This window comes from Camelus ferus, chromosome 7 (assembly GCF_009834535.1).
Source record: "Camelus ferus isolate YT-003-E chromosome 7, BCGSAC_Cfer_1.0, whole genome shotgun sequence".
Taxonomy (NCBI): Eukaryota; Metazoa; Chordata; class Mammalia; order Artiodactyla; family Camelidae; genus Camelus; species Camelus ferus.
The window spans coordinates 18176077-18202519 of record NC_045702.1 but is presented as its reverse complement, the minus strand read 5'-3'; the positions used below and the strand labels follow the sequence as shown (position 1 = coordinate 18202519).

At 41.7% G+C, this 26443-nt stretch overlaps 2 protein-coding genes and 1 gene segment (V, D, J or C); 2 read left to right on the top strand and 1 right to left on the bottom strand.

Moving 5' to 3' along the window:
• LOC106729699 overlaps positions 1-26443 on the bottom strand; it is a 387064-nt gene that overhangs the window by 340274 nt on the left and 20347 nt on the right.
• Positions 8743-12887, top strand: LOC102515090 (cationic trypsin-like). The gene is made up of 5 exons (XM_032483528.1): positions 8743-8871; positions 10274-10433; positions 11187-11440; positions 11983-12119; positions 12641-12887. Exons 1-5 carry the CDS (start codon positions 8832-8834, stop codon positions 12788-12790), a joined length of 741 nt encoding a protein of 246 aa, XP_032339419.1. The 5' UTR covers positions 8743-8831; the 3' UTR covers positions 12791-12887.
• Positions 20908-25205, top strand: LOC102505978 (probable inactive serine protease 58). The gene is given in 5 exon segments (XM_032483531.1): positions 20908-21042; positions 22574-22824; positions 24440-24507; positions 24509-24577; positions 24978-25205. Coding segments are annotated over 5 exon segments (627 nt in total). The 5' UTR covers positions 20908-20953; the 3' UTR covers positions 25128-25205.

Genomic DNA, 26443 nt, shown 5'->3' with positions numbered 1-26443 from the left:
CAACTGCATCACCCCAAGTATATTTGGAGAACCACCATGAAGACCATCATCTTTCTCACATTCCTGTACTTGTTGGTGTTTTATTTTCTTATTCAATACTGAAGTGAGAGACAGAGATAGGACCTAATTTTCAGGAAATGTGGTTTCCTGTGTAGGTCAGAAACTAAGCAGCAGATACGGGTCTCCCGACTCCACGGAAACAACATGGGAATGTAAAGAATGTCTGAGAGGCGGCAAAGGACGCGCAACAGGAAGTAGGAAACTCCCATCCTTCCTTTTCTTTCCAACTCTGATGATTACCTGAGACCACGTTATGTAACTAGTGTAACCATGTAGTTCATCGATCAAATTGGGTCATTTCTGAGAATGAAAAGTGGCACAATGGATAATTCCAACAGGGCAGCATGCATAAATTCGAAGTGTCTCTAGCAAATCAAGACTGTATGTAACAACAGGGCTCCAGGTCAATGCCACTGGCCCTTGCCCCTCTCAGCTTCCTCTCCACTGGATTCCTGGATTCAGATTTTGATAAGAGCCAGAGATGTGTCGGCTTTGGACCTTCTTGTTATAATATGAAAGTTAACGTTGTAGAATTTTCCTAGAGTTTGAAAATTGGCTGGAAACAGACAGCCTCGCACGTGGACAAGCCAGGGTTTCTACCTGCGTCACATCCTTCCTTGTGCTATTAGCTTCTGGACAGAACCAAGGTGCTCGGAGGGAGCCATTCATCCAGGACAAACAACCTGCATATATTTCTTTACATCAAAAAATCTTATTTTTGCCCCCCAGACCATTTCCAAGTTTTAGCACGTCCCTCAAATGTAGAGCATCCTTGATTCCCCTTCCTTTTCTTCCTTCCTCGCTCCCTTTCTTCCTTCCTTCATGAAAAAAGCTCCTAAAATTATTTCACTCCAAGAATCCTTTTTTTTTTCCTCTAATAGGAAGGTAGGGAAGTAGAAATTTTTCTTAGTCTTTCTCTTGTCACATAATAGTTTCATCATATCTTTTTCTCTCAATGAGGACTGCACACACAGTTGATATTATAAAATGTGAATGTTCTAGTATGCAGTTTTAGATAGTGCATCCCACAAAATGACTTACAAAATGACTTCAACTACTTGGACAGGAGGCAGTGGAATTTCAAGGAAAGCACTGTATCCAGAATTGAAAAAACTGTTTTTATCCTGTATCCAACTCTTACTAACCTCTATGAAATGATGCAGTCTTCAGTTTCCCAATATGTAACTTCTGAAAATTTAGAGCTTGATTGCACCTCTTATTCTTATATTGACTGTCCAATGTCATCAACTGTCTTTTTTTTTTTCAATGGATGTACTGAGGATTGAACTCAGGACCTCGTGCATGCTAGGCATGCACTCTACCACTGAGCTATACCCTCTCGCCAGCAATGACTGTCTTGATTTGACTTATTTATTGTTATTATAGTTTTACTAATCAATTATTAGCTCTAGTACTGATTTGTCTACCTTTAACAACTGGTCATATTAGCATTTTCCTGTTGGGAGGTCCCTAAAGGTATGTCTGTGAAATTTACTCAGCTTTTAAAAACATTTTCGAGTAGATAAATTCATTGTATCAGGTGTTTGGGAGAAAAGCTTACGTATGAAAAATGCATTCTATATGTGTGTGTGTGTGAGTGTGTATATGTGGGCAGGAAAGAGAAATGCCAGTGAGAATGTCTGCTGCAAATTTAGGTTATTTTCAGAGAGTAGAGTGTGAGGTATTTCTCTTCTTCTGTATTACTGAATTTTTACTGTACTCTACTTCTGCTTAAATTCCCGACATGACTGTGTAGCCTATTTCAAAAAAAAACAAAAATCACCACCTCTGTATAATGCTTAGGGAGCCCAGGGTTAGGGATGCTTGGCCCAGAAACTGTCTTTCTTTCCTCTGGGATCTCTGCCTCGGCTCAGCTTGCTGCTGCTCTGTGATGAGCAATGCCTGACCAGGACAGCACAGGCACAAACTGGGGTTTCCTTTCATCCTGTACAACTGGAAACTGCAGAGACAATGGTGTCTCAAACGCCAAAATATACTAATTTATATGGAAAAGTATAGTTTTCAAGTGATAAAGACCAAGCTAAAACAAAGTTTATCAAAGAGCATCAACTCTCCCTTAGTGGAAGGATTTACAGATCTCTCCTCCAGGTACCACACAGAGAGGGCCTCTTGCTTCACTTAGATAGTTGCCACCTGTCATTAGGAAGTTCTTTCTTCCGTTGAGTCATGATATGCTCTGTTAATGTGCACTTCTTGGTTCCACTCTTGTCATATGGACCCTGATGGCACAATTTTGTATTTTCTTACATGTCAGTGTGTCGGGTATTTGACAGTAACTCCCATGTCTGCCTGGGGGTCTCTTCTCCAGCCCACGGTCTCCTTAGCCAGCCCCACGGGGCAGGAGATCCATTCCTCTCACCACACAGCGTATCATCCATAGACAGAGTCTATTTGGCTATATCGGCTGAAATCAGTGGCAGCTGGAGAAGTTAATCTCCACAGGTCCCAGAAATGGGCAAGAGGAAGCAGATAAGATAGGCAGCTGGAGTGAGTGGGAAGATTGGGTCAGAGAACCAGGGGAGGTCCTGGAAGATGGCTGTCAACCACAGAGGGATGGGAAGAAGGCAATAAGTTGGGCTCGAGGGTGACAGTTTGGATTCAGACTAGTAAGACCGAACACTTTTTCTGAGGAATTGGAATACAAAGTGCGTATTGACACACACAAAAAAGTGGGGACAGGAGAAACCCATTTACTGGAGATGGCATGTCAAATGAGGACTGGGTTATAGCCCAGATGAGGAAATGGTTACAGCCCAGTTGCTTGAGCAGAGAAGAGACAAGAATTCAGGAGGATGACTGGCCATCATGGCTTGATGTTCTGTCACTGGCCTTGATATCCTTGAATTTCAACTGTCTAGGAATGGCATTATATCAAAACGTGAGTCAAAGCTGAGTCTGATAGTAGCACTTAATAGGCTAAAATAATTGGGGAGCTCCTTGGACAAGCTGGAAGATTTTTTTACATTGGATGTTATCTCTCGGGTGCCTTGATTCATTCATCTGTGGTGTTGACTCACATTTTGATATAACCTAGTGAGCTCACCCAGAAGACAATGGAGTTAGTTGACATGACTAGTGCTAAGTGAGCCTATCTTCTCTACTAACACTGCTAAATCACTTGATGACTGTCACTCGCAAGGATGAAATAGGAAAGTGACAGTGACTGTGAGCTCTGAGGGTTACAGCACTTGTGAATAATTGCTCACCAACTCATGTCCCAGGATCCATAGGTTCTTCCTAGAGTGGAATTCAAGATGGCTACATGTTTTCTTTTCCTAATCCCCAAACTGTAGCTTCCAAAACTGCAATAGAAAAATATTTCTGAACAAAGTATTGAACTCTTTGAATATCAAGTTATTTTGATTTAGGAAATGTATCCTGTAAAAGAAAGGTGTGTACATGGAGGGTAGCTGGGATGGATTGAGCCTGGAGACAAATCACCGAAAAACAGGCTTTCCTGATGAGGATATAAATGTATTTGACAGAAAACTGTCTTTGTCAAAAAACTGATATGAGGTGTGAAGCATAATTTTCCCTGTTTCTTGTCATATTCTGTTTATGATGCTCTATTTTGACCTTCAGCATCACTTTTACCTCCATCCATCTCTGTTTCTCTTCCTAATTCCATTTCCTTCCAACCCAGTAGGATATTTTCTCTCCATAAATACCTCACCAGCCAGCCCATCATATTCAGAAATGGCAAGTTCCAAAATTATTTCATGGTGACATTTTCACATGCTGTTCTGACAGCTGTGGGTACAAGTTTACATACCTGAAAACTTCTATGACAAAACTTAATTGTCCTTTTATTAGGTCTGCTTTACCATCTAATCTTCTAGGATGAAGGTAGGATATGGCTACAAATGGTAAGACAGAGCAACATGAAGTGAATTCTGACAGAGATATAATTAATTATGTTGGCACTCTAACAAAACTCTGATATATGGACAAAAGATCATGTTAAATTCTCTTATTTCCACATTATATTCTGTAAATCTAGTATTCTTTTTATTCATGAGGATATTACAGTCCAGAGACAAAAAAAAAAAAAAAAAAAAAAAAAAGAAGGAAAAGTGAATGCTAGAACTCTGGTCCCAGATCTAAATGTTGTTTCCCACATACGTTATCACTGCTCCTACTTCAGTACAATTGTCTGTCTCTGTCAGTCTCTTCTTTTCCCTGAACTGCTCTCTGTCACTGCAGTAACCTGGCCCTAAATCCCCAACCCTTACCTTCTTCCTTTTGTCCCTAAAACATTGTTTGAAGTAAAGGCAACAGTGAGATATTCTCTTCTCTTACGATTACTAATTTCTTTTCAAGCCGTACCTGATTACTGAAACTGAATGACCATTTAATTTCAAACCTGGCTACAGAACATTTACATGGTTTCACCCCTAATTTCTAGAGAAGGGTCAACAGTCTATGGCCCATGGACTATCTGGCCAGTAGCCTGTGTTAGTAAATGAAGTTTTATTGCAACACAGTTGCACTCATTCATTCACATACTGTTCAGGGCAGCTCATGGTCAAAAGCAGAGCAGTCGTGACAGAGACTGTATTGCCTTCAAAGCCCAAAACATTTACTATCTGTCCCTTTACAGGAAAAGGTTGCTGACCCTGCAAAACAATATGGAGAGAACTACGTGCAGCTAGATTAGAAATGCACCCTAAAATAACGCCACCCTTGAGCAGGGTTCTCAAGGAAAGCCAGTCCTGGTTCCAAGGTTCATTTTAGCAAGAAAGAACATTCTGTTCACTAACACAGATTTCCCTATGGCAAAGATGGAAATTCAGCTTAGCATAGACTTTCATGGTTAGCATCAAAGGTATTATACAAGCATATATAGTGAATTATAATCCTTTTGTACTTTTAGCACCCTGATTGCTTACTTCAATTTTTCAGTAAGTTCCTTCATTTATCTTTTTTCAAGGAGATGAATTCTTATTTAAAAATGCCCCTACACACTGGAGTGATAAAGGGCTAGCGTGGCCACAGTAACTGGTAAAGTATTAACCAGGAAAGGGCCAGAAGAAGCCAAGGAAGGAAAAACAGACTCACTGAGGAAAAGGGTATAAAATCACCTTTAAAGGTCAGTGACTCTTACTCTTGCCAATACAAATGTCAATATGTTTGCTGGAGCCAATCAGCCTCCAATTTAGGTACAAGCTTACATAATCCTCCAAGGCCACTAAGCCACGTGTATGGAACATATTGGTGACAAACACAGATTAATTAACACAAACACATGCCTCTGGGCCACCATGTGTTTTAAGTTAGGAAAAGAAATATAAGTACCGAACCATAGAAAATGCAGACAATAATATATATTTAGTCTGGAACGCAACCCAATTCTCCAGGGTCAAACTTCTCAGAAAGATGGCAATATCTCAGAAGTATAAGGTCCAAGCTCCCACACAATCATGCAAAGAGGTCATCTTCAGATTTGTTCACCCATTTTACATAAATGACAAACACACATACATAGATACAGAGACACCTCACACTGACCCAGTAGTCCGCTGGCCTCTTCAACAGAGGGCACTCTCCGAGCCACTCTCACTTAGGATACTAAGGTCTTTCACTTCATACCAGAACTGCTCTGCTCTGTACCCCTTCCACTCACAGCCACTCCCATTAGCCTTGGTTTTCCCCACCCTTATATTGTCCAACCACCTGCCTAGTACCATGTTGGTATGTGCATCACTAGAAGCCTTCAGCATGATTTTCGGTAGTTCACGGTGACTATTTTATTTAAATAGCTATTTTATTAAATAGCACGGGTTCACTTTAATGTGCATTAGATTAAAAAATTCACAAAGACACAGAATATCAACATCTTTGTTGAAAAAGGGACTCAGGAAAAGCAATGTAATCTAAAACATCAGAACATAACTACAGTCCAAGCACCGTGCCAAATCATTTTTACATGCAACATGTGTGAGAGTTGTAGGAAAATGAAGTCTGGAAACCTTCACTTCTCATTTTCCCCACATGCACACTACTGCTTTGGTTGACTGAAGAATCTGCACACTACAGTCAGACATGTCCACATCCTTTGATTTCAAGGTGTTTAGTTGAGAATTTGCAATTGATCCTAGATAACTCCCCTTAACGGGCAACCATCACTCTTTCCCTTCCTAAAAGAAGGGGTCCAGGTGATAAAGCCCAGGGCACAGCAGAGAGAGCTCTCTAGGACATGGCAGCACATGAGCCAATGACTGTGAAAAGCTCTGCTCTAAGATGCGCTTTTCATATGGGGCAAAAGTCTCTGAAGGGGTTTGGGGAAGCTTTAGGTGATGTGGAATTGTACAAAGCCCAACACCTCACTGTGGAGGCGTCAGCAATGGAAGATAATTGAACAGGATGGGAAGATTTCTCCTTCCTCCTTCTGCGCCTGGTCCTCCCCTCACTCTTTAGTATTTCCTGATTTTTAGGGATCAACGAATGGCAGCTTCCTGCCTTATTTACCGTTCACTCAGCAGTTACTGAATTCAGTTAGGGACAGTATATATAGCATTGTTCGAAAGCTCAAGGCGCTTTCCCATGGCTGTAGCCTTAGAAGCTACTTTGTCATCTTTTATCCTTATTTCAGTCATTCTCCCCTGGGGATGATTTGTACACCTGAGAAGATATTTGCAATGTCTGGAGACATCTTTGGTTGTCATAACCGGGAGGAGGACTAGAGCTACTCGTAACTGGAGGCCAGGGATCCTGATCAATATCCTACAGTGTGCAGACCAGTGCCTCACAACAATGATCCGGCCTGTGTTAGTGGCAGAGCTGAGAAACTCTGTTTCTACTAAATCATCTTCATATCAGCACAATTTCAAATGAAAAAGAAACAGAAACTACTTTAAGAGTGATGATTTGCTAATGCAGAAATGGCATCCTGGTCGACCATTCAGATGTGTGTAGTTGTAGAGTCTGCATGTATCTAGCAAGAGGTTAGTTCTCATTGAGATTCACTTATTCTGGATACTTCAGCCATACCCCATTAATTATGACACTTCTTGTTCCAGAAATCCATTTCTTGGATTTTTCAGAATTCCATATGCTACTTGTAATCATCCCTTAATTTGGTACAGTTCTGAATTTTCTCCTGTCGATGAAAATTCAATTAGCAATCAAATTAAGGGAAAAAGGGAAATTTTATTTGAGCCAACCTGAGGATTACAACACATGAAACAGACCCTCAGAACTAAGGTTTGAGAACTGTTTCACCTATTAGAAGTCAAGGGCACAGTCAAATACATTTTGAGACACAGGATCATACATCAAAATAATACAGTGTTATTTCACGTAAAGTTCACCAAGCATACATTGTCCAGGTAAACATGTACAAAAGCGAGCAGCAAGTCACCATGATCCCCTACAGAGCTGGGAAAGAACTTTGAAGAAGTTACACAGCTAATTTCAGGAAAAAAGGGAAAAAAATGATCTTTACTGCCAAATAGGTACTCCCATCTTTGAGGAGGTCTGGTTAATGTGAAATGCACATGCACACCGCATATTAAGAGGGAGGAAGGAGGCCCAAAGTGACACAGGGAGAAATTTGTGTTTAATTTTTCTTGTCCTGCCTGAAAATACAAATTTTATTTCATCATTCCTCTATTGTATTTATGGAATCACAGTGGAGGGCATGGACCCTGAAGTGAGTTTGCTTGTGTTTGAACCCTGTATTGAACATCTAGAGCTATGAAACTTTGAGCAAATCACCTTCTCTAAGCCTCAACCTCTCCATCATAAAATGGCACACATTTGAGCACACTTATAAAGTTATTTGTAAGGAATTAATGAGTTAATATGTGGAAATCCTGATGAACTGTCTGAGATACAGTAAGCACTCGATAAATCCTTGCTGTCTTTTCACTGGGCAAGAATTCTGTATTGCCTTGGTCTCCAGATTTTGATGCGCTGACTAGGGAGGTGTTATATACAGCGGTTAAGAGCACAGACACTGAAGCCAGACATCCTGGGTTGGAATTCAGACCCTACCATGTACTTACTGTGTGATTGGTAAAGTCCCTTATACCTTTGTGTGCCTCAGATTTCCCATCTGTAAAGTGGGAACAATGATAGGTATCTTGTAGGTTTGCTTTGGGATTTATTAAAGTAACATAGGCAAAGTATTGAGACTATGCCTATTAAATAGTAAGTTCCAAACAAACATAAGTTATCCTCATTCTTTCTCTTTCCTTCTTTGATCTATTGTGGTTTCAAATCAGAAAGATTTTCTTTTTCTCAGAGGAAAAAGTGTTCCTATTAATAGTGAAAGCTTAACATAGGTATATAAGGCCAGACCTACAATAAGACAGATTTACGATAGTGAAGGAGCCAATGTTACTTAAAGATCTGGGTGTAGCTACAAGATAGTTTTCAGGATAAAAGTTCACACTTGAGACAACCAAGAACCTACAATTTTTGTCTGAGAAGCAAGACACCTGTAGCTCTGTTTGTGACCTTCCTCCAACTTACTTTGCTGTTACGGGGAACAGGGCCTGCCAGGTGGGTTCATTTCTTCCATTCCCATAACCTTCTGGAAAAATGAACAAAGGTGGATGTTTAAATTGGATGCTAAATTATCTCCAGTTTGGCACAGAACTGAATTCTAAATTTGGATTTGTGAGTTTCCAGTGAAATCGCATTCCTGGCACCTGTGGCCATGGGTGTCAATGACAAACTTGGACGTATAAATAGCGGTGGAGGGAAACCCTTCAACCTAACCCCCAGCCCAGATCCAGTGAGCAAACATGAAGACCTTCATCTTTCTTGCTTTCCTGGGAGCCGCTGGTGAGTCTTGTTACTGAGAGGGCGATAGGTCTCTGTCATGTATTTAAGTTGGACTTTCTACTCTGAAGACAACAATGAATGCTGAATATAATCTCTGCACTCAGGAGCTTAAGACGTTGAAACGACAGTGTATAGCAAATACGTCTGTAGATAATGAAATCTCACTTATTAGAGATTATGGTGAGAAAGGGGCAATCAGTATAGGAAGTATTAAGAGATAGAATTTCCCTAAAATTCAGGTACAATCTCTGAAGAAAGAGAAGAGGAAGGGATAGGCAAAGTTAAGGAAATGTTGCTTTGGCCTTTCTAAGGATATGGAGTTAATAATTAGTAAGACTAATGACTATTCTTTTGCTTCTAGAAGAAGCTGTGAGAATGAGAACCTGAGTCTCCTCTATACTAAAGGGCATCTTAACAGGGACCTTAACAGGCAAAGATACTCTATTTTTCATGAATAAAAGCTATGGACTCGGTTATACCACATCATCAGTAAGGAAATCTCGCTAGTGTGAGATAACACCTCTTGCAATGGTGAAAAGAAATAGACAAATGACTCTTTCTGTTTTCAAGCTACTCAGTTGTATGCAACTCAAACTTACTACTGAATCTTCCCAAACTGCGTAGTTATAAATTCAATACACCTATTTATATACCAGGAAATGACTTTCCCTAAATTACTTTAAAAATACATGAACAATAGGGCACATATAGTATAATCCTAGGCATTTGATGTTCATAGAAATTACAATAAATCAATACTCCAGACTTCACAGTGCTGAATAAATTCAAAATGTTGGAGAGATATTGGGATAAGGGGAAAGACTGGAGAGGGAAAACTTACAAAGTTCTATTCAATTATTTAGTGAGCATTTTAGGCAAGAACCAGGAAGAGGTTAGGAGAACAAAAGTACAAAACTCTCCATTTTATCCCAGGCTACAACATTCTCAGGTAGCTTCTAAAGCTCCCTTCCTGTTACCTCATGTGGTATTTATCCCACACTGAAATCTACAAATAAACATACTGATGGTTCCTGCAGAGCTTCATTGACCACATACTTAAATGTCTGCTCAGCAGGGTTTTGGGTAAAACGTATTCTTCATATCCTCAGGTAGTGGGCTTTAAGGCATTTATCATGTAAGGAGTCTCTGATTTGTGTGTGTGTGTGTGTGTGTGTGTGTGTGTGTGTGTGTGTGTAGCATATGTGAAAATCAGTCTATTCATCAAATTTAAAGCATAAAACTAAAAATTAGACAGGCATAGCAAGTAGACTATGTGTTACAGATTATGCGTGACATGGAAACATCACTTATCCTTTCCTGGTTGATCTGCAAAAACTTGGTGGTGGGTAGGGATTCCACAACGGAGCTGTTGTACAGATAGCTTCCAACTTTTCTCTGTCAGTTGCTGTCCCCATTGACGACGATGACAAGATCGTCGGGGGCTACACCTGTGCGGAGAATTCCGTCCCCTACCAGGTGTCCCTGAACTCCGGCTACCACTTCTGCGGGGGCTCCCTCATCAACAGCCAGTGGGTGGTGTCCGCTGCTCACTGCTACAAGTCGTAAGTAACCAGCACTCACAGCCCCGTCCTCTGGGCTCGAGCCAGCCCCAAGTCCTGCCAAAGTGCAATCAGGGTAACTTACAGGATATGCTCGAGGGGTGAGCGTTCAGAGTCTAAAACCTCATTATTCCCCGAGACGTTTTAAGCACTGAGGGACTTTCCCCCTCAGACACCCTCAGAGTGCCCTGACTTCCTTCCAAATCACGGCAATATAATCCTGGGAGGGGAAATAGTGAGTGATGAATTATACCTAGAACTATCTCAAGACCACTAATCGGAGATCAAGCAGGAAAAATGGCACATGGAAGTCACAGAACACAGAAAACTTCTGGTACAACTTAAAACAGGCACAGCGCATTCTGCTCCCCTGGTAATTCTGTTGCATCTCTGAGTCCTGCCACACCTCCCTGCAATGACTGGTAAGCCCCACCAGAGGAGAAATGGCAGGTGCTGTCTGATCACCACTACCGGTTCCCATCTCGTCTCCCGCTGTTCTGTTGGCATCATTTGGTCGCTATTCCTATACCTGACACGCTCACAAGATGTTGGGTTGAATCTATGCTTGTAGCGACACCTTCCTAAGGACTCCTCTAGCCTGCACCGTGTCGGGTAGGACTCCCTTAAGTGCACGATGGCCTGTGTGTGAGAGTGCGTCAAGGGGCAGGTGTCGGTGCTTGTGCCCATGACCGGGGTGTACTGGGAGGGGAAGGAGCTCAACTTGGGTACCTAGAGAACTTTCATTCCTTTGTCCAGCTCCATACAGGTGCGTCTGGGAGAATACAACATTAATGTCGTGGAGGGCAATGAGCAATTCATTAGTGCGTCCAAGATCATCAGACACCCCAGTTACAACTCAAATACCCTGGACAACGACATCATGCTGATTAAACTGAAGACTGCTGCCACTCTCAACTCTCGAGTAGCCAGTATCTCTCTACCAACATCTTGTGCATCTGCTGGGACCAAGTGTCTCATCTCTGGCTGGGGCAACACCAAAAGCAGTGGCTGTAAGTCTCCCCCGGAACAGAAGCACTAAGGTGAAGAACATGTTTAGGGGCAGTTCATCCCATTGGTCGCTCAAGGCCATGTTCACAGAGGATAGTGTGGTCCTATGGAGCCTTAGAGAATACTAACTGAGATGCATAAGATTCCTCTGCTTGCCAACACAGCAAAAAGCAAGCATGATAAAGCTGCCGGGTATGCAGCTGAAGTGTGGTTCATGATTTGCAGATAACCGAACAAAATCTGAGGAGGTAAAAGGAACAGAGGCTAAGGGATTTGGGACTTCCCGAACTATAGACCTGCTTGAGAAGCAAAGTCTGCAGATCTGCGGTCTGTGGTCACTGATGCTAGTGTCAGAGAGAGAACAGGTTGTTGATGAACACGTTTGGAAGGACCTCCAGATAAAAGTTGTTCTTCCAAAATAGAAGCTCCTGGCAATCTGAGAGAGGGAGTGGCGGTATTGGGAAGAGAGGGCAACGAGACTAAGAAAGAAGTTTCCAGGATCCTAGCAGTAATCCTCTTCCCTCTTCACTCTGGCCCCCAACAGCCAGCACCCCTGACCTGCTGCAGTGTCTGAACGCTCCCATCCTGTCGAACAGCGCCTGCAGCAGCGCCTACCCAGGCCAGATCACCAGCAACATGATCTGCGTGGGCTTCCTGGAGGGTGGGAAGGACTCCTGCCAGGTTCGTTCCTTTGCACGCCTTCTCCTTCCAGCTCAGCCTCACAGTATCTCCACCATCCTTCCCTTTTGCAAAACAGAAGATTCAACAGCTCTCTCTGAGCGATCGATCTGGCAGAAACGATCGATTTTCTTCTGGACATATTTATGCCTAGGGTTCAGGCTAGAAAGATACACAGACAATCATGTGCAAACAGTACATCCGGACGCCCTCTGCAGAGGGATATGGTAGAAGGAACCTCTGGAAGGAGCAGGGCTAACTGGGCAGCATTGTCCTACCCAGTCCTCACCTCTTCTTGGCCCTACAGGCCTGTGAGTGAGGACCGAGGGGAGCTAGAAGGAGGGAGGAGAAAGGCTAGGGATACAGTATAGAGGCTGAGGGTTGGATTTCCGGGGAAGGCGCAGGGCTTCGTGGAGGATCAGCAGCCTGGGAAGGTGGTCCCAGGATAGAGGAGGGACATCCTGGAGCCTTTGTCCCATCTGGGCATAGTTGAGGGTTCTAACTGGCTCTTCCCTCTTGCTCAGGGTGACTCTGGCGGCCCTGTGGTCTGCAATGGAAAGCTCCAGGGTATTGTGTCCTGGGGCTACGGCTGCGCTGTGAAAGGCAAGCCTGGTGTCTACACCAAGGTCTGCAACTACGTGAGCTGGATTCGGCAGACCATCTCTTCCTACTAAACAGCTTCATCTCTTCATGACCCTCCCTGCTAGTCAGCTCCACCTTCCTCCCATCCTCAAAGTGGTATCTAAATAAAAATGCTTTTTCCTGTACAAATATGTCCCAAGTATCCTTACTTGGTTTTTAATGTACTTTCTTTTTAATGTGGCTGCTGAGAAGAGGGTGAACATAGAACTGAACTGTTCTATAAAGATGGAATTTGAAAGGTTATTTAGTCATTCATTCAAACTGAGCAAAATAAATGGCTAGTCACATGCTATATGCCAGACTCTGTGTGGGTGTTGAGGATATAAATATGAATATGGTTAGGGGTCACTGTTACCGTCACAGTTTTACACAGAGAGTGACACTAAAGTGACAGAACGTTAAAATCAACTGTCCAGAGTCATTCACCTGGTTCCTAGTGAAGCAGAGGTGAGACCTCAGTGCTCTGTACTGCTGTGACCCCCTGTTCCCCCTTTGTCTCTAATCTACCTGGAATCTGTGAGGCCAGACGATAGAAAGTCTAGATAATGTTTTAAATCACAGATTCCCTGTATTTTCCAAAGTTTCATCTACCTATGTGTTGTGTTCTCCAAGATATTTCTTATTTTCCACCTGGATTTTTATTTCTATAGCTGGCATGATTTCTGCAAGTAATCTGTGCCCTTTTCCGAACACCACACTCCCTAAACCCCAGCCCAAAGTATTACTAATTTGAACTATAAGCTAAAAAAATTGCAAATGCAGATAAGTTTGCCGAAAATAGATCTATTATCCTGACGTCATAAAAGTCTTGGCTACAGGGGTGCTTTCTGTTCTCTTCAGTCCTTCGCCAATATTCACCAGAGACCCGCTGTTTTAGTTCTTCAACATTGCTCCCCTCCATCTCTGTTGTTCCTCGGATCACCCAGGGATTGATTTGAGGTACAAGTTCCAATACATGATTCCTGTGTGTATTTGGTATTAATCAAGAAAGAAAGATAAGGTGATAAGATGAAGGTTGGGTATTGTTTGGTCAGCTGGGGCTCTGTAACAGAAAAAACCTCAGACAGGATGGCTTAAACCTCAAACATTAATTTCTCACAGTTTTTGAAGCTGGAAAGTCCAAGATCAAGGTGATGCAGGAGGTCGTGGGGGCTCACTTCCTGGTTGTAGACAGCTGCCTTCTTGCTGTGTCCTCACATGGCTCAGGGAACTAGCTCTGGGATCTTCCTCTTATAAAACCTACTAACTCCCTAATGGGCCCCTCCCCCTTTATAACCTCATCTAAAGCTTCCAAGGGACCTACCTCCTAAAACCATTTCCTTGAGGTTTAGAATTTGAATGTATGAATTTGGGGGGTGGGGGACACAAATGTGCAGTCCATAACAGGTATCTTAGAAAAGGAAGATATGGGAAGATATGTTCTCCTGTTACCAATTTCCTATCCCTCTGTTACTCTGGGTGGCACTTTTGTAGGGAGCCATCCTGAGCCCTTAGCATTGCGTTATCAATGCCACAAGGACGGAGCACAAATCCTTTGGTCATAGCTAACCTATACTGTGTATTTCCTTAGTTGTTATTGAATTGCTGTTATGTTTCCACATGTCCTAAAATAATTTCGCATATAATCCCTCTTTTAAAAATATTACCTTGGATCTACCTTAACTAAACACCTCAGGCTTCTCTACAGAAACAAACAAGTTTAAAGATTTCTCTGTTCCCTCTGAAATGTCTTTCTAACCCACGCCTTACCACTACAAATATACCCCTACTCACCTCGAGGTAGAGGGAAGATTCAGAGACCTGACAAGTGGGATATATAAAAGATGAGAGATCAGGAAAGCACCAAAATAAAGTATGAAAAGGACAAATACATCATTTTTCTTGATGCCATCCAACAGTCCCTTTTCAGCATATTTTGGCATTTTCTATCTCTTATTTTGTTTAAAATATAAATCTTCACAATTTGTGAATTTATATTAAAACATAAATTCTCTGTGCTCTTTGGCGCAGTAACTTAACTTGTGCAATTCTACTTTATTAAAATGTGCATATAAAAACAAAGGCAAAAAAATGTATTAATGCACGTGTATCCTTTAGGAGTCGTTCAGCAGCAAGGAACAGAATGTCCAACTCGTACGTTTCAAATATATTCAAAAGTGCGCTAGTGGAAGCTTAGATATAGTGAGGACTTCAAGGATAGTTTGATTCAGCAATTCAAGAAATGTTTAGTTAAAGATTCCATTCAATCACAATAATGCATTACTGTGATCTTGATTGCAAGGCTTTACCCTTGCGATCAAAATGGCTCTCAGAGCGGCACTCTCCCTTGCCTGTATCTAGGGAGAGAGAAGCTTTTTCTTTCCTGTTAAACACCATATTGTATCTCCTTAACTGAATTTGGTGCCTTGCTTATCCCTGAGCCAGTAATCGAAGGGGATTATGCTGATTAACTTACAATTAAGTTACGCGGCATACCGTCAGAGTGTGAGGTAGACTTTTTATTTTGTAATAAGCTTGGCCTACTTGTACATGCTTGGTTGACTGAGTAATTATAAGGTTGCCTATCAGGAGGAGGAGTAAATGATAAGGAGGTAGCTGTGATCTCCACTAGAGTAATCAAGGATGCTTATTGATATCTACCTAACACTGAAAATCCAGAAGTAACTCAAATACTCATTAATAGAAGGTTATTAAATAAACCTGGTATGTCATACAGTGGAGACAATGTAACTATTCCATTCATTTATCCAATCACTTACTCAACAAATACTTACTGAGGGCCTATTACATGCCTACCAGTGTTTTATGCACTAAAGGTACAGAAAGGAGGAAATCAGTTAAAACCCTGCCTTCCTGGTATATCCCTTCTGACTGGGTAAACAGAGAACAAATAAATAGAGGCTATTGGATATAATGCTAATCAATGCAAATGCTACAGGAAAAGCAAACCAGACTGAGGGATGGATGACCGAAAAGCAAAAAGACCTATGACAGCAAGATAGAGTGTAAAGTAAAAACCCACTTTGCAGAATCAGAGGAGGTCTCTCTCACCAAGATATACTCACTACAAATAAACACCTAATTTATGATTCAATAAAATCCAGGGAGACATGATATTTTGTAGCAAAAATAAGGCAAAGAGGTAACAATCTAAGATTAGGAGCAAATGCATAGAAACAAAGAGGTTTTTTTTGTTTGTTTGTTTTTTGTTTTTTGCTTGGTATGCCTTATTATAGTAACAGATTAATTTATTTATCTCTTACACCTGAAAACTCTGAGAAGATGGTGTCAACTGTCAACTTCATGGTTATGAACTTTGATAGCTATGTAAAGCGAAGCAATGTTTGCACTTGGAAGCTTTACTACTTACGTAAATATTTTTTTTTCCTGTGGGATGCACAAGCTGGACAGAAGTAACTTTACTTCAAACTGCTATAGTCCATAATCTACTTGTCAGTTTTCCCATTAACAAGCAAAGAATTTCAAGGAATGCTCCAGATGAATTTATCTAAGAAAATTTGCTTTAATAAGACAAATAGAAGCCTCTTTTTTCCCTAGAAATCGTATTTAATTCATCATTTAAATGAAAAAATATTCTAATCATTTATCTCTTATGGCAAGTAACTTTAGTATTAAAATCAAATTTTAAAAGATCTTTAAAAATAAAGATATTTACTGTCTTAATATTAACTTAGTCTTATTTTTAAAAGTCAATTCAGAGTGTCTGTCTTGTTGAAAGGATACAGTTACAAAAGTCACTAGTCTTAAAAATATTCATTTATTCTGACTAGCTCAGTCTAAGTGGATAAATTGGGAGTTCAAGATTTGCAGATACTAATTACTATATATAAAATAGATAAACAACAAGTTTATACTGTACAGCACAGGGAACTATATTCAATATCTTGTAGTAACCTATAATGAAAAAGAATATGAAAATGAATATACACATGCATATATATAACTTAACTATTACACTGTATACCAGACACTGATACAACATTGTGAACTGACTATACTTCAATTTTTGAAAAAAAGAAAAAAAAAAGAAACTTCCTAAATATATTCTTACTGTATAGTACAGCAATCACACTCTTTGGCATTTACAAAAGGAGTTGAAAATGTATCTCTACACAAAAACCTGCACATGGATGTTTATAGCAGCTTTATTTATAATTAACAAAACGTGGAAGCCACCAAGACGTTCTCTTATAGACGGAAAGATAAATAAACAGTGGTATATACAAACAATGGAAAGTTATTCGGCGCTAAAAAGACACTATCAAGTGATGAAAAGACGTGGAGGGAACTTAAACGCACATTAGTAACTGGAAAAAGCTAATCTGAAAAGGCTACGTATTGTATGATTCCAACTGGATGACATTCTTGGAAAAGGCAAAACTATAAAGGCAACAAAAAGATCAGTGGTTTCCAGGGGTTCGGAGTGGTGGGAAGAATGAACAGGCAGAGCTCAGAGGATTCGGGGGGACAGTGATGACACTATTAAATGATACCAGTACCACACTCAGTATGATGCTGTTACGATGTCATCATACATTTGTCTAAACCCATAGAGTGTATAGCACCAAGAGTGAGCCCTAGGGTTACCTATGGACTTTAGATGACAATAATGTGCCAGTGTAGGTTCATCAGCTGTAACAAATGTAACATCTGATGGAGGACGCTGGTAATGGGGGAACCTATGCACGTGTAGGGGGATGAGGTATATGGGAAATCCTTGCACCTTTCTCTCAGTTTTGCTGTGAACTTGAAACTGCTCTAAAGTCTTAAAGAATTATTAACTTTTTGCATGTGTGAGGGGAAATTATAGAGAATGGGCAGAGCAAAAAATATAGTGTTGCCGTGTGTGACATACTAATAGCGGACAACTCCAAATGAGTTAAATTAGTGAGTTTTCATTGTAACTGTTTCCTATTTCTGATGTTCTTTTTCTGGATTTTTCTCAATAAACATGTGATAGACTTTACATTAAAAATAACGTTTATTTTTAATGAAATTTCCAGACAGTTTAGTTTACAAAATTTAGTATTAGTCCTTATCACCTTACCAAAATCTCTTCATCCATCCTCATCTTCAAGGAGAATCCCACATCTTTTCTAAGTCTCACGTTTGTCACTGGATGTCACAAGTCAGACATGGTGAGAACTGGAGGGGGTGGTAATTCTTCTCAGTAGAGGAAGCTGTATTGGACTGGGGAGATGTGAAACCCACAGGGGGCTCAGTAATTCTGAATCCCTGACTCCGGGCAGCACTATGGTCCAGGACTCTGCTGGAGCCAAGATACACAATTCTGTGGACCAGAAACATATTTAAGGTTTGCTTCTCCTAAGTCCTCAGGACTCATTTCTCTTTTATGCAAAGGTGCAAAAAATGTAATAATAATTATAACTAGTATTTATTAAGTATCTTCTAGGTGTCACACACTATGCTTATGCACAAATAATATTTAATTATGCTTAAATAATATTTAATCCTCACAGCTATCCTATGAGGTAGGCACTAATATTTCTTTCATTTTACAGATTAGAATACTGAGGCTTAAAGAGATTAAATTTTTTTTTCTCAGGATAAGGCAACTAGAAAGTCCTGAAGCCAGGAATTGAACCCTAAGATCTTGACTCCTGGGTCCATGCCCTTCACTGCTATTAATAAACATGGAAATGTTACAAAGATTTAAGGACTTACAGCAATATTTGGACATAAAGATAAAAAGGTGTCCCCAGAAGCCTGGAAAATTTGAGGATCCTAAGGTTATAGTCATTTTACTTAACAAGCAGTTACATAGCATTCACTATTTACCATTAGAACTCACTGCTCTAAACGCTTTATGAATAGAAAATCAGAACAGACCAATAATGAGTAAAGAGACTAAGTCAGTAATCAAAAACCTCTCAACAGAGGAAATCCCAGGACCAGATAGCTTCACTGGTGAATTCTACCAAACATTTGAAGAATGAACACCAACCCCTTTCAAACTCCTCTAAAAACTGAAGAGAGAGCACTTCCAAACTCATTCTAAAAGGCCCCGTTACCCTGATACCAAAGCCAGAGGACACTACAAGAAAAGAAAACCATCGACCAGTATTCCTGGCTGAACCCACTATTGCTCATCTCAGAACGTTATCACATGAGGCCAACTCATAAAAAGGAGTGGGGTGCACTGGAAAGAGTGCTGAGAATCAGAGACAAACACTGAATGGAAAGGGAGATTGATTTTACTCAGGCTATTGTAATAAGAAGAGCATCCCAGATCCAAAGATCAGAGGGTCTCAGCAGGCTGGCTTTGCCTTAGGGCCTTTACAGGAGAAACAGACAAGCTGCAGGTGGGGGGTTGGCAGTGGAAGCTGTTCTGCAATCAGAGGGATTCTCAGTCAGCAGAACAGGAAGTGCTTATCTCTCGATGTAGCTAGTTTCAGGGGGAAGACAGTTCTAAGTTCGGCTAATCATTGACGAGAAAAGAGAATGGGGAGCTGGAAGGTACGTGTTTTTGGCCATGTCAGTGGGTTTAGGCAAAAGGGGAAAGGTCTTGTGACAGGTTAACTAAGGAGTCACCTAAAACCTCAAGGGCGCCATGAGAAAGAGTGGGAGGTCTGTTCTCATTTATGTGGGGAAGGGTAATTCTCTGTGCTAAGCCACTTCCCAGGATACAGGATTCCTAGGGATTTTTCACCCACTGCTGTTTTCTGGGAGCCCAGGGTTCAGGTAGAGTTCAACACATCAGAGGAAATCTGGAGACTCAGTTCCAAGTCCTGACTTTGCCGCTAACTGCTATGAGGACCACAGCTTCCTTGTCACAAAAATGAGGAGGGAAAGATGATTTGTTAAATTTATTTTATACTCCAATGTTTGATGACTCCCTGAGAGAGGCAGAGGGACCGACTCTTGGGGAAATAGGAGATGGCAAGTGAGGTCAGGGAGAGAGGTTCACAGTCACAAATGAAGGAGGGGACAAAAAAAAGATGGTGTCACAGAGAGGGGAGGAAACAGTCAGCAGGTACATTAGGACTCCTGAGACTTTCAGGATCAGACAAGAGGCACCAGGGGCTGGACGTGGTCTGTCCTTTCCTCTTACTCTCATCAGAGGCAGCTCCCAGCTATGCCTTATACAACTGGGTTTTGATAAGGAATCATTTGAAGACTGCTAGAAGAGTCTTGCTTTTCCCCTACACCCTGCACCCCACAATTAGTATTTCTCCCCAAGCTGTTCTTGCCAAGAACACTAGGACCAAATATTGAGACAGCTGAAGGCTTTATCTGACTCGTCTGCTCCGGGCGAGATCCCGACCTGACATGAAGGGCTATCTCATCTTCATGCTGGTGAGCACGGCTGGTGAGTCCGGTGCCTAGGGAGAGACGGGGTGGTCTTTGGAAGGGTCAGAAAGGGAAGTAGCAAACCACAACTGAAGAGAGATGGGGTGGCGGGCATTTCCTTCAATTAACTGTTGATGGAAACAAAAGGAACCACTCCTGATGCACAACTCACCCCATCATCACTCTCTCTAAGCTTCTCCGAGGCCCATGAGCATGCTGGGATGTGTCACTGTAAGTGCCCTACACTTTCCCAAGACTCTTGCATGTGTGATTTCCTGGGTTGCCACTACTCCTGGACAGACCTGGGAAAAGTGTACCTTCCCTTTCTCTGGGCAGATGGACTTTGGAGAAGGGAGTATAGGGGAGGAAGGTGGGCTGGGTCAGGGGCTCTGGAGTGCTCATGGCCCTACCCTGAGCTCTTCCATTCCTTTCAGCACCAAAGTCAGGTGATATTTAACTTTTTACTTTCATTCCAGGCAAAAGTTAATTTAAATAATGTTTTTAAAGCAATGATTCTTTTTAAAATTTTTTATAATATCCGGCACAGCCAATCAGGGTTTATGATCAGCCTCAGATAAGCCTGTGAGTTAGTTTTCACAGAACTTTAATATACTTCCATCTCAAGCAAAGACGTGTCAATTTTCTTAATCTGTATAGCTTGGGTGACATACATGATTCCTCTTTGAATTAAAAAAATTTTTTTAATAATTTGAAGACTTTGATATTATCTTTGAAAACCTCAGGTAGGAAAAATTACAACTCTTGCTCTTACTCTCTTTCTAGTGTTGATTTTAGGAGTCATTCTGGCCAAAGGTTTTGAAACTAATAAGCTGAACTTCCCAGAAGATTATACCATTCCTTACATGGTCTATCTGGCGTCCATCCCAGAACCCTGCGTGGGGTGTCTCATCCACCCTGAGTGGGTGCTGACCGCTGCTCACTGCCCCTTACCGTAAGTACCCCTTCGCTCTTGGGAGCCAGGGTGAATCTGTTTAAACAAAAGGAGGTCTGGTGAGGTGTCCCAGCATATTCTAAAGGGATCGTAGGGAATCAGAAGACCCAGAAAGAAAGAGGATCTTCCCCACAATGGGAAAAATAATGCACATTTTGGGTGGTTTAAGAGATGACTAGGAAGCTATCAAGAGACCCTTTCTCATGGAGAGGAAATAATATTCATTCATTTAACATATTTATTGAAAAGCACTGAAAAAAGAGCAAGGGAACAAGATGGAAATTAGTTTTCCCACAGGGAGCTTAGATTCTGGTAGAGGAAGTAAGCCAAAACAAATAAATGGTCCAAAATGAAACAGAGAGGGTGGCACGCTGTAATATACAAGAACGAAACAAGGTGTCTACTTTAGTTAGGGTGATGGTGTCAGGCCTGTTTGAAGACATGCGACCAACAGGAAGAGGAGGAGACAACCAAGTAAATACATCCTGGGGAAAATTCCAGGCAGGGGGAATGGAATGCCTGGAGTCCCCGAAGTGATAAAGATGACTGAGTGATTGGCAAACCAAGAGACCAGGGTTGAGTGAGTGTAATGAGTAGGGATGGGTGTTCACAGGATGAGGCTGTAGCGTTAGGCAGAAGCCCTGTGATAGCAGGCAATAGGAGCGAGGCAGGGGGCCCTGCACACAATGATGCTGTCCCTTGCAAACCTCAGTGTCTGTGTTGTGTGTGAGCCTGTGTTGTATGACTGGGACAGAGAGTTTCAGGGGTATAAGGGCCATTTCAGACTCAGAACTCTCAGCCATCTGGTTGCTCAGGGCGGTTTACCCAAACACAGACTGAAGCCTTGTTCTGTGTGTTATGAGAAACACAGAGGAAATACAGAAAGGTCCATCCCCTGCGAGAAACAGGTGTTCTTCTCTCAGCCGGACCTAATGCATGAACTGGATTTGGTGGGAAGTGGCTCTTGTATCTGTTGCGTGGACTGGACTCTTGGCAATGGGAATGGGTGGGTTCTAATTTGTCTGGGAAATGTAATGGAAACTGGTAAGTGGGAGTCCTGATAGACTACTCAGTGTCTTGTGAATCTGCGATCAATGTAGGCAGCCCGTGGTTAATACCATGATGTGGGCCTGAGAGGAGCTGGGAAGGGCCTGAGAATATCCAGAAACAAAGGATCCAATATGCCTGTCCAAGAGTTGCTTGAGACAGTGTGGTACAGGCAAAGAGCTCTGGAATAATGGACTGTGGTGCCGTCTGTTACCTGTTCATTCCGATTATCCAAATTATCGTCATCATCATGAAAACAACTAGGTTATGCTACAGCAGGTTTATGCATACACATTGACTCTAATACAACAATCCTGTAAACCATTGTTATTACTGTTTTACAGACCAAAGCAGGTCACTTCAGGGCTCAGGTCTAAGGGATAAAATTAAGATGCTCAGAGAAGGTCACCTCTGGCATTTCTTGGAGTTCTGACATTCTGTGACCCTGTTCTTTTCCATCTCCCTGCCCTCTCTTCTTCCCAAGTGTTCAGATCCGACTGGGAGTTTATGAACCCAACATCAAAACTGAGAAAGAGCAGACACGAAATTACTTGATGACCGTGCCCCACCCTGAATTCAACGCACAGTCTCTGGCCAACGACCTGATGATGATAAAACTGTCTAAGCCTGCGGCCATCAACAGCTACGTGGGGACCATCGCCATAGCGATGGAACCCTTGGCGTTTAATGACTCCTGCTTCATCCCCACCTGGACCTGGAGTAAATACAAAAAATGTAAGGGTTTGACTCCGTGTTCTTCATGCTGAGAAGGTTTTGGAGCTGGGGGAAATGTGGAGGGATAGACTTGAAGGAAATCCCTGCCATGAGTTAATGTCTTGACCCTAGAGGGATTCCTGCCAGGGCCTTATACTGGCATTACACTCTCTTTCAGTATTGTCAAAGGATGCTGGAAACACCACTCCATAGCTGACATGAAATCACACAGCTAAGCCTCTTGCTTATCATGGAAAAAAGAGCAATGCTGAGCAGACACGGTCTCAGGAGCAGAGCAGAGCACTGACTGGGCTTATAGGGGGTTTGTGGGACACTTTTTATGGAGAGTTGACATCATGTGTAGAGGTGTGGTCACCTAGTGGAGATTGTTGTTGGTTGGTTGGCCCCCAGCATATATCATGGGAGGGGAGTGTGATTGGCTGACTTAAAAAAGTTGCATTGATTGTCTGCGTCAGGTTATTAATCAGGTGTAGACACTGCTCTGGTGGTTATAGAACAATCTATACATTCTGTAAAAACAAAAAGTAGGGGCTTTTAGATCAGCCTGTTTTGTGAAAACTAAAATAAAAACTGGGAACTTTCACATTCTTGGTATTTTCAACTTAAGAGCAACATTCCAGGAAATCTAAGTGAATATATTTTCTGAACGAATTGAAGTTTTACGATTTTATCCTTTGTAAATCCTATGAGAAGTAACTATCACATTTTACAAAATTAATTTATTATATATCATTGGAAAACAAAATAAAACTACAGTCAAATTTTTATCACATAGGCTCTCCATGTCAGAATCACAGTGACAAACCAATTCCATAAGCTCTCTGGTGCAAGGCTTCCTATATTCATTAAGAATTTATTATTCCAGGTAACTAGGTTATTTCCACCTAGCTTGCTCTGTGTCTTTAAATTCAATTTCCATAAAAACTTAAAACTGAACATAGCTCTTCTCTTTTCTTTTCTGACCTGATACTTTCTGGTCTAATCTGCTTTAAGATAGTAGATTAGATATAGACCAGAAAAGTCCTGCTCTGTAAGTAACTTAGCTTGAGTAAGTGCTGATCAATTTTTTGTTTCCTTCCTCCTTGCTACTCTCTGCCAGAGATTAAAATTATATAATGCCTTGGTTAGACTTTTGCATCCTGAGGTTAACAGCATAGTAACAATTGCTGTGGGTGAGATGAGCATTATGACTTCACAGGGGAATTTATAAATTATCTCATTAAAAAGCAGTTTTAGACACATTGTAGTTTTTTTTCCTTTATGATTAAATGTAAAGGCAACAAAGTGGTGCCAAAAATGAAGGTTTCTGGGGGACAATGGCTTTGTGTCTATCTCTTCTCACTACCATAATTTTCTTGTGGGTTTGTAAAGCTTTCTAAGTCATTCACAGTACAGAGAGAACTGTAGATCTTATGTCATCTGATGTAAGGTGCACTTCATGCTCTAAATCCACTGCTCTGTCACACTGATACTGAACAAGGAACTCTAAGGAGGATGGAAGGTCTGACACCCGCTGTAAATAGTCTCAGAGATTAACAAATTTACAAAATAGAGGCTGATCACAGGTATCTATGAGAAGAAGAGTAACCCTGGATTTCATTTCTCTTTCCCGCAGTTACTGACCCTGACATCCTGACTTGGATAAACCAATATATTCTTCCTTCCAATGACTGCCAGACCATTCCAGGCCAAAAGAATGATAGCAAACATCATGTGTGTAGGACAACCTCTAAAAACCCTATCTGAAAATAAGGTATCTTTCCTTTCCCCAGACAGGTGGATAGCAAGGGGACCATGAGGAGGAGAGGTGCCCAGGGGAAACCAAATGGTACTCATCCAGATGGCTTGGAGCCTCCTCCCCTTCCTCCTCAGTCTCTGGCTTTATCATCAATTCCCCTTCCCCCCTTTTTAGAGTGGGAGAAATGCTGGAGGAGAACCATTTGTCCTTTCTCCTCCTACTTGCACTCAGGTTGGGTCAAATTCAAACTAAGAGAGGTGAGACCTACATGGATGTGAAGAGAGAGTTGTCACCTCTCAAGAAAAATGATTCTAGTCCATTAAACACTTCTACTGCCACAATGTGCTGCTTTAGGATTAATTCTTGTTCCATGAGGACAAAGTAAAATTGACCTTCCATTTCCTTTCCCTGGCAGGAGGTTTCCGCTGCCCCGGCCATCTGTGGTGGGAGAGTGCATGGAATCTTGTCTTGGGCAAGAGGAAGTGTCACCCTGGGAAGTGAAGGATTCTTCACAGAAGTTGATCCCTACGCAAGATGGATCATGAAAATTATTGATACCTACTGAGGCTCCTCTGTTCCTTCACCCCCTCAGTGCAATATGCTCACCATTTCTACACTGGATGCACAACTCTCTTGATCTTTCCTGTTCTCAAACAGAATCCATTAAAAAAGACACTTAAAAACATATGCCATGACCCCTAATCTCTTTGTCATATAAACTGTAAACATGATGAGAAATTTAGCAACATCCCCACCATTTGTTCATTCAAAAACTATTGAAACATTGGCTACTTGGTAGGCACTGCATACGCTACTGAAAACATGAGTGAATATGACACAGGTTTTGCCATCAAGTAGCCAATTATAATACATTGTGACAGTTGCTGCAGTGGAGATGATCAATAAATTCCATGACAGTATAGAAAAAAACCATTCCGGTTTCAGAGTCATGAGAGGTACCACCGCAGAGGCAAACAATTCAGGGGAGAATGTTGTAAAACTGAGGTATAGTCAGGCAAAAGTCAGAAAAGCATGAAAAATGTGGCATGTTCTGAAAAATATATGTAAATAAGTAATACTGGAAGGTAGAAAATAAATAGTTTGCAGAGGAGAAGAGAGGATTTGATAAGAGTATGATTTACAGTGGGTGAGTAAGCTTTAGTGAAGGTCCCGACCTGTTTGGTAAAGGAATGTAGATTTGTATCCTGTAGGCATCAGAAGGCGTGTCATTAAAGCCTCCATGGCAAATAAAACATCATCAGATTTCTGAACTGGGAAAGCAGAGAACAGACAACTTAGACATACTGACTGAGTACAGACAGAAGGGGAAGAGTCAAGGATAACGCCTGAGTTTCTGACTTGCACTATGAGGTGAATGGTGGTTCTGAACGGTAATATAAAGAGAACCAATGATTTCATGCGTAATGGACTAGGAGCGTGGTCATGAATCAGGAGAGATGGGGCAAGTTGTATCTGAGATGCTTGAAGGACCTAGAGGTGGTCATTTCTAGCAGACAACTGGAGACAAAGGTCCGGCTCTCAGATGCTGTCTAGAGAATAACAACTAGGGGGCTCTGTGCTTATAGGTAGCAGCCACAGACTTTAGTGGCGCTCTGCATTATTGGGAAGAGCTTTGACGGATGCTCAGTGCTTCTCTCGCACTGGCATATAGTGGGGCGATGTAGAGCATCCCAAACCCATTGGCCAAGACACCTAAAAATACAGAACTGAGAGGATGTTGAGTGACCCAAAAGTAGGGGTCTAGAATGACATATGAGAGGCAATGGAATTACATGTAGAGGAAGGGCAGTGCGACACGGGGTCGTCTATTAGAAAGGGAAAGAGGAACAGAGAGGGCCAGGAGATGAGCAGAGAGAATCA

Excerpts from the sequence above, each read along its gene's own strand:
- LOC102515090 (XM_032483528.1), top strand. The coding sequence starts at position 8,832 with ATGAAGACCTTCATCTTTCTTGCTTTCCTGGGAGCCGCTG. Across the intron at positions 8,872-10,273 it reads TGCTTTCCTGGGAGCCGCTG|TTGCTGTCCCCATTGACGAC; the intron begins GTGAGTCTTGTT and ends TTTCTCTGTCAG. Across the intron at positions 10,434-11,186 it reads GCTGCTCACTGCTACAAGTC|CTCCATACAGGTGCGTCTGG; the intron begins GTAAGTAACCAG and ends TCCTTTGTCCAG.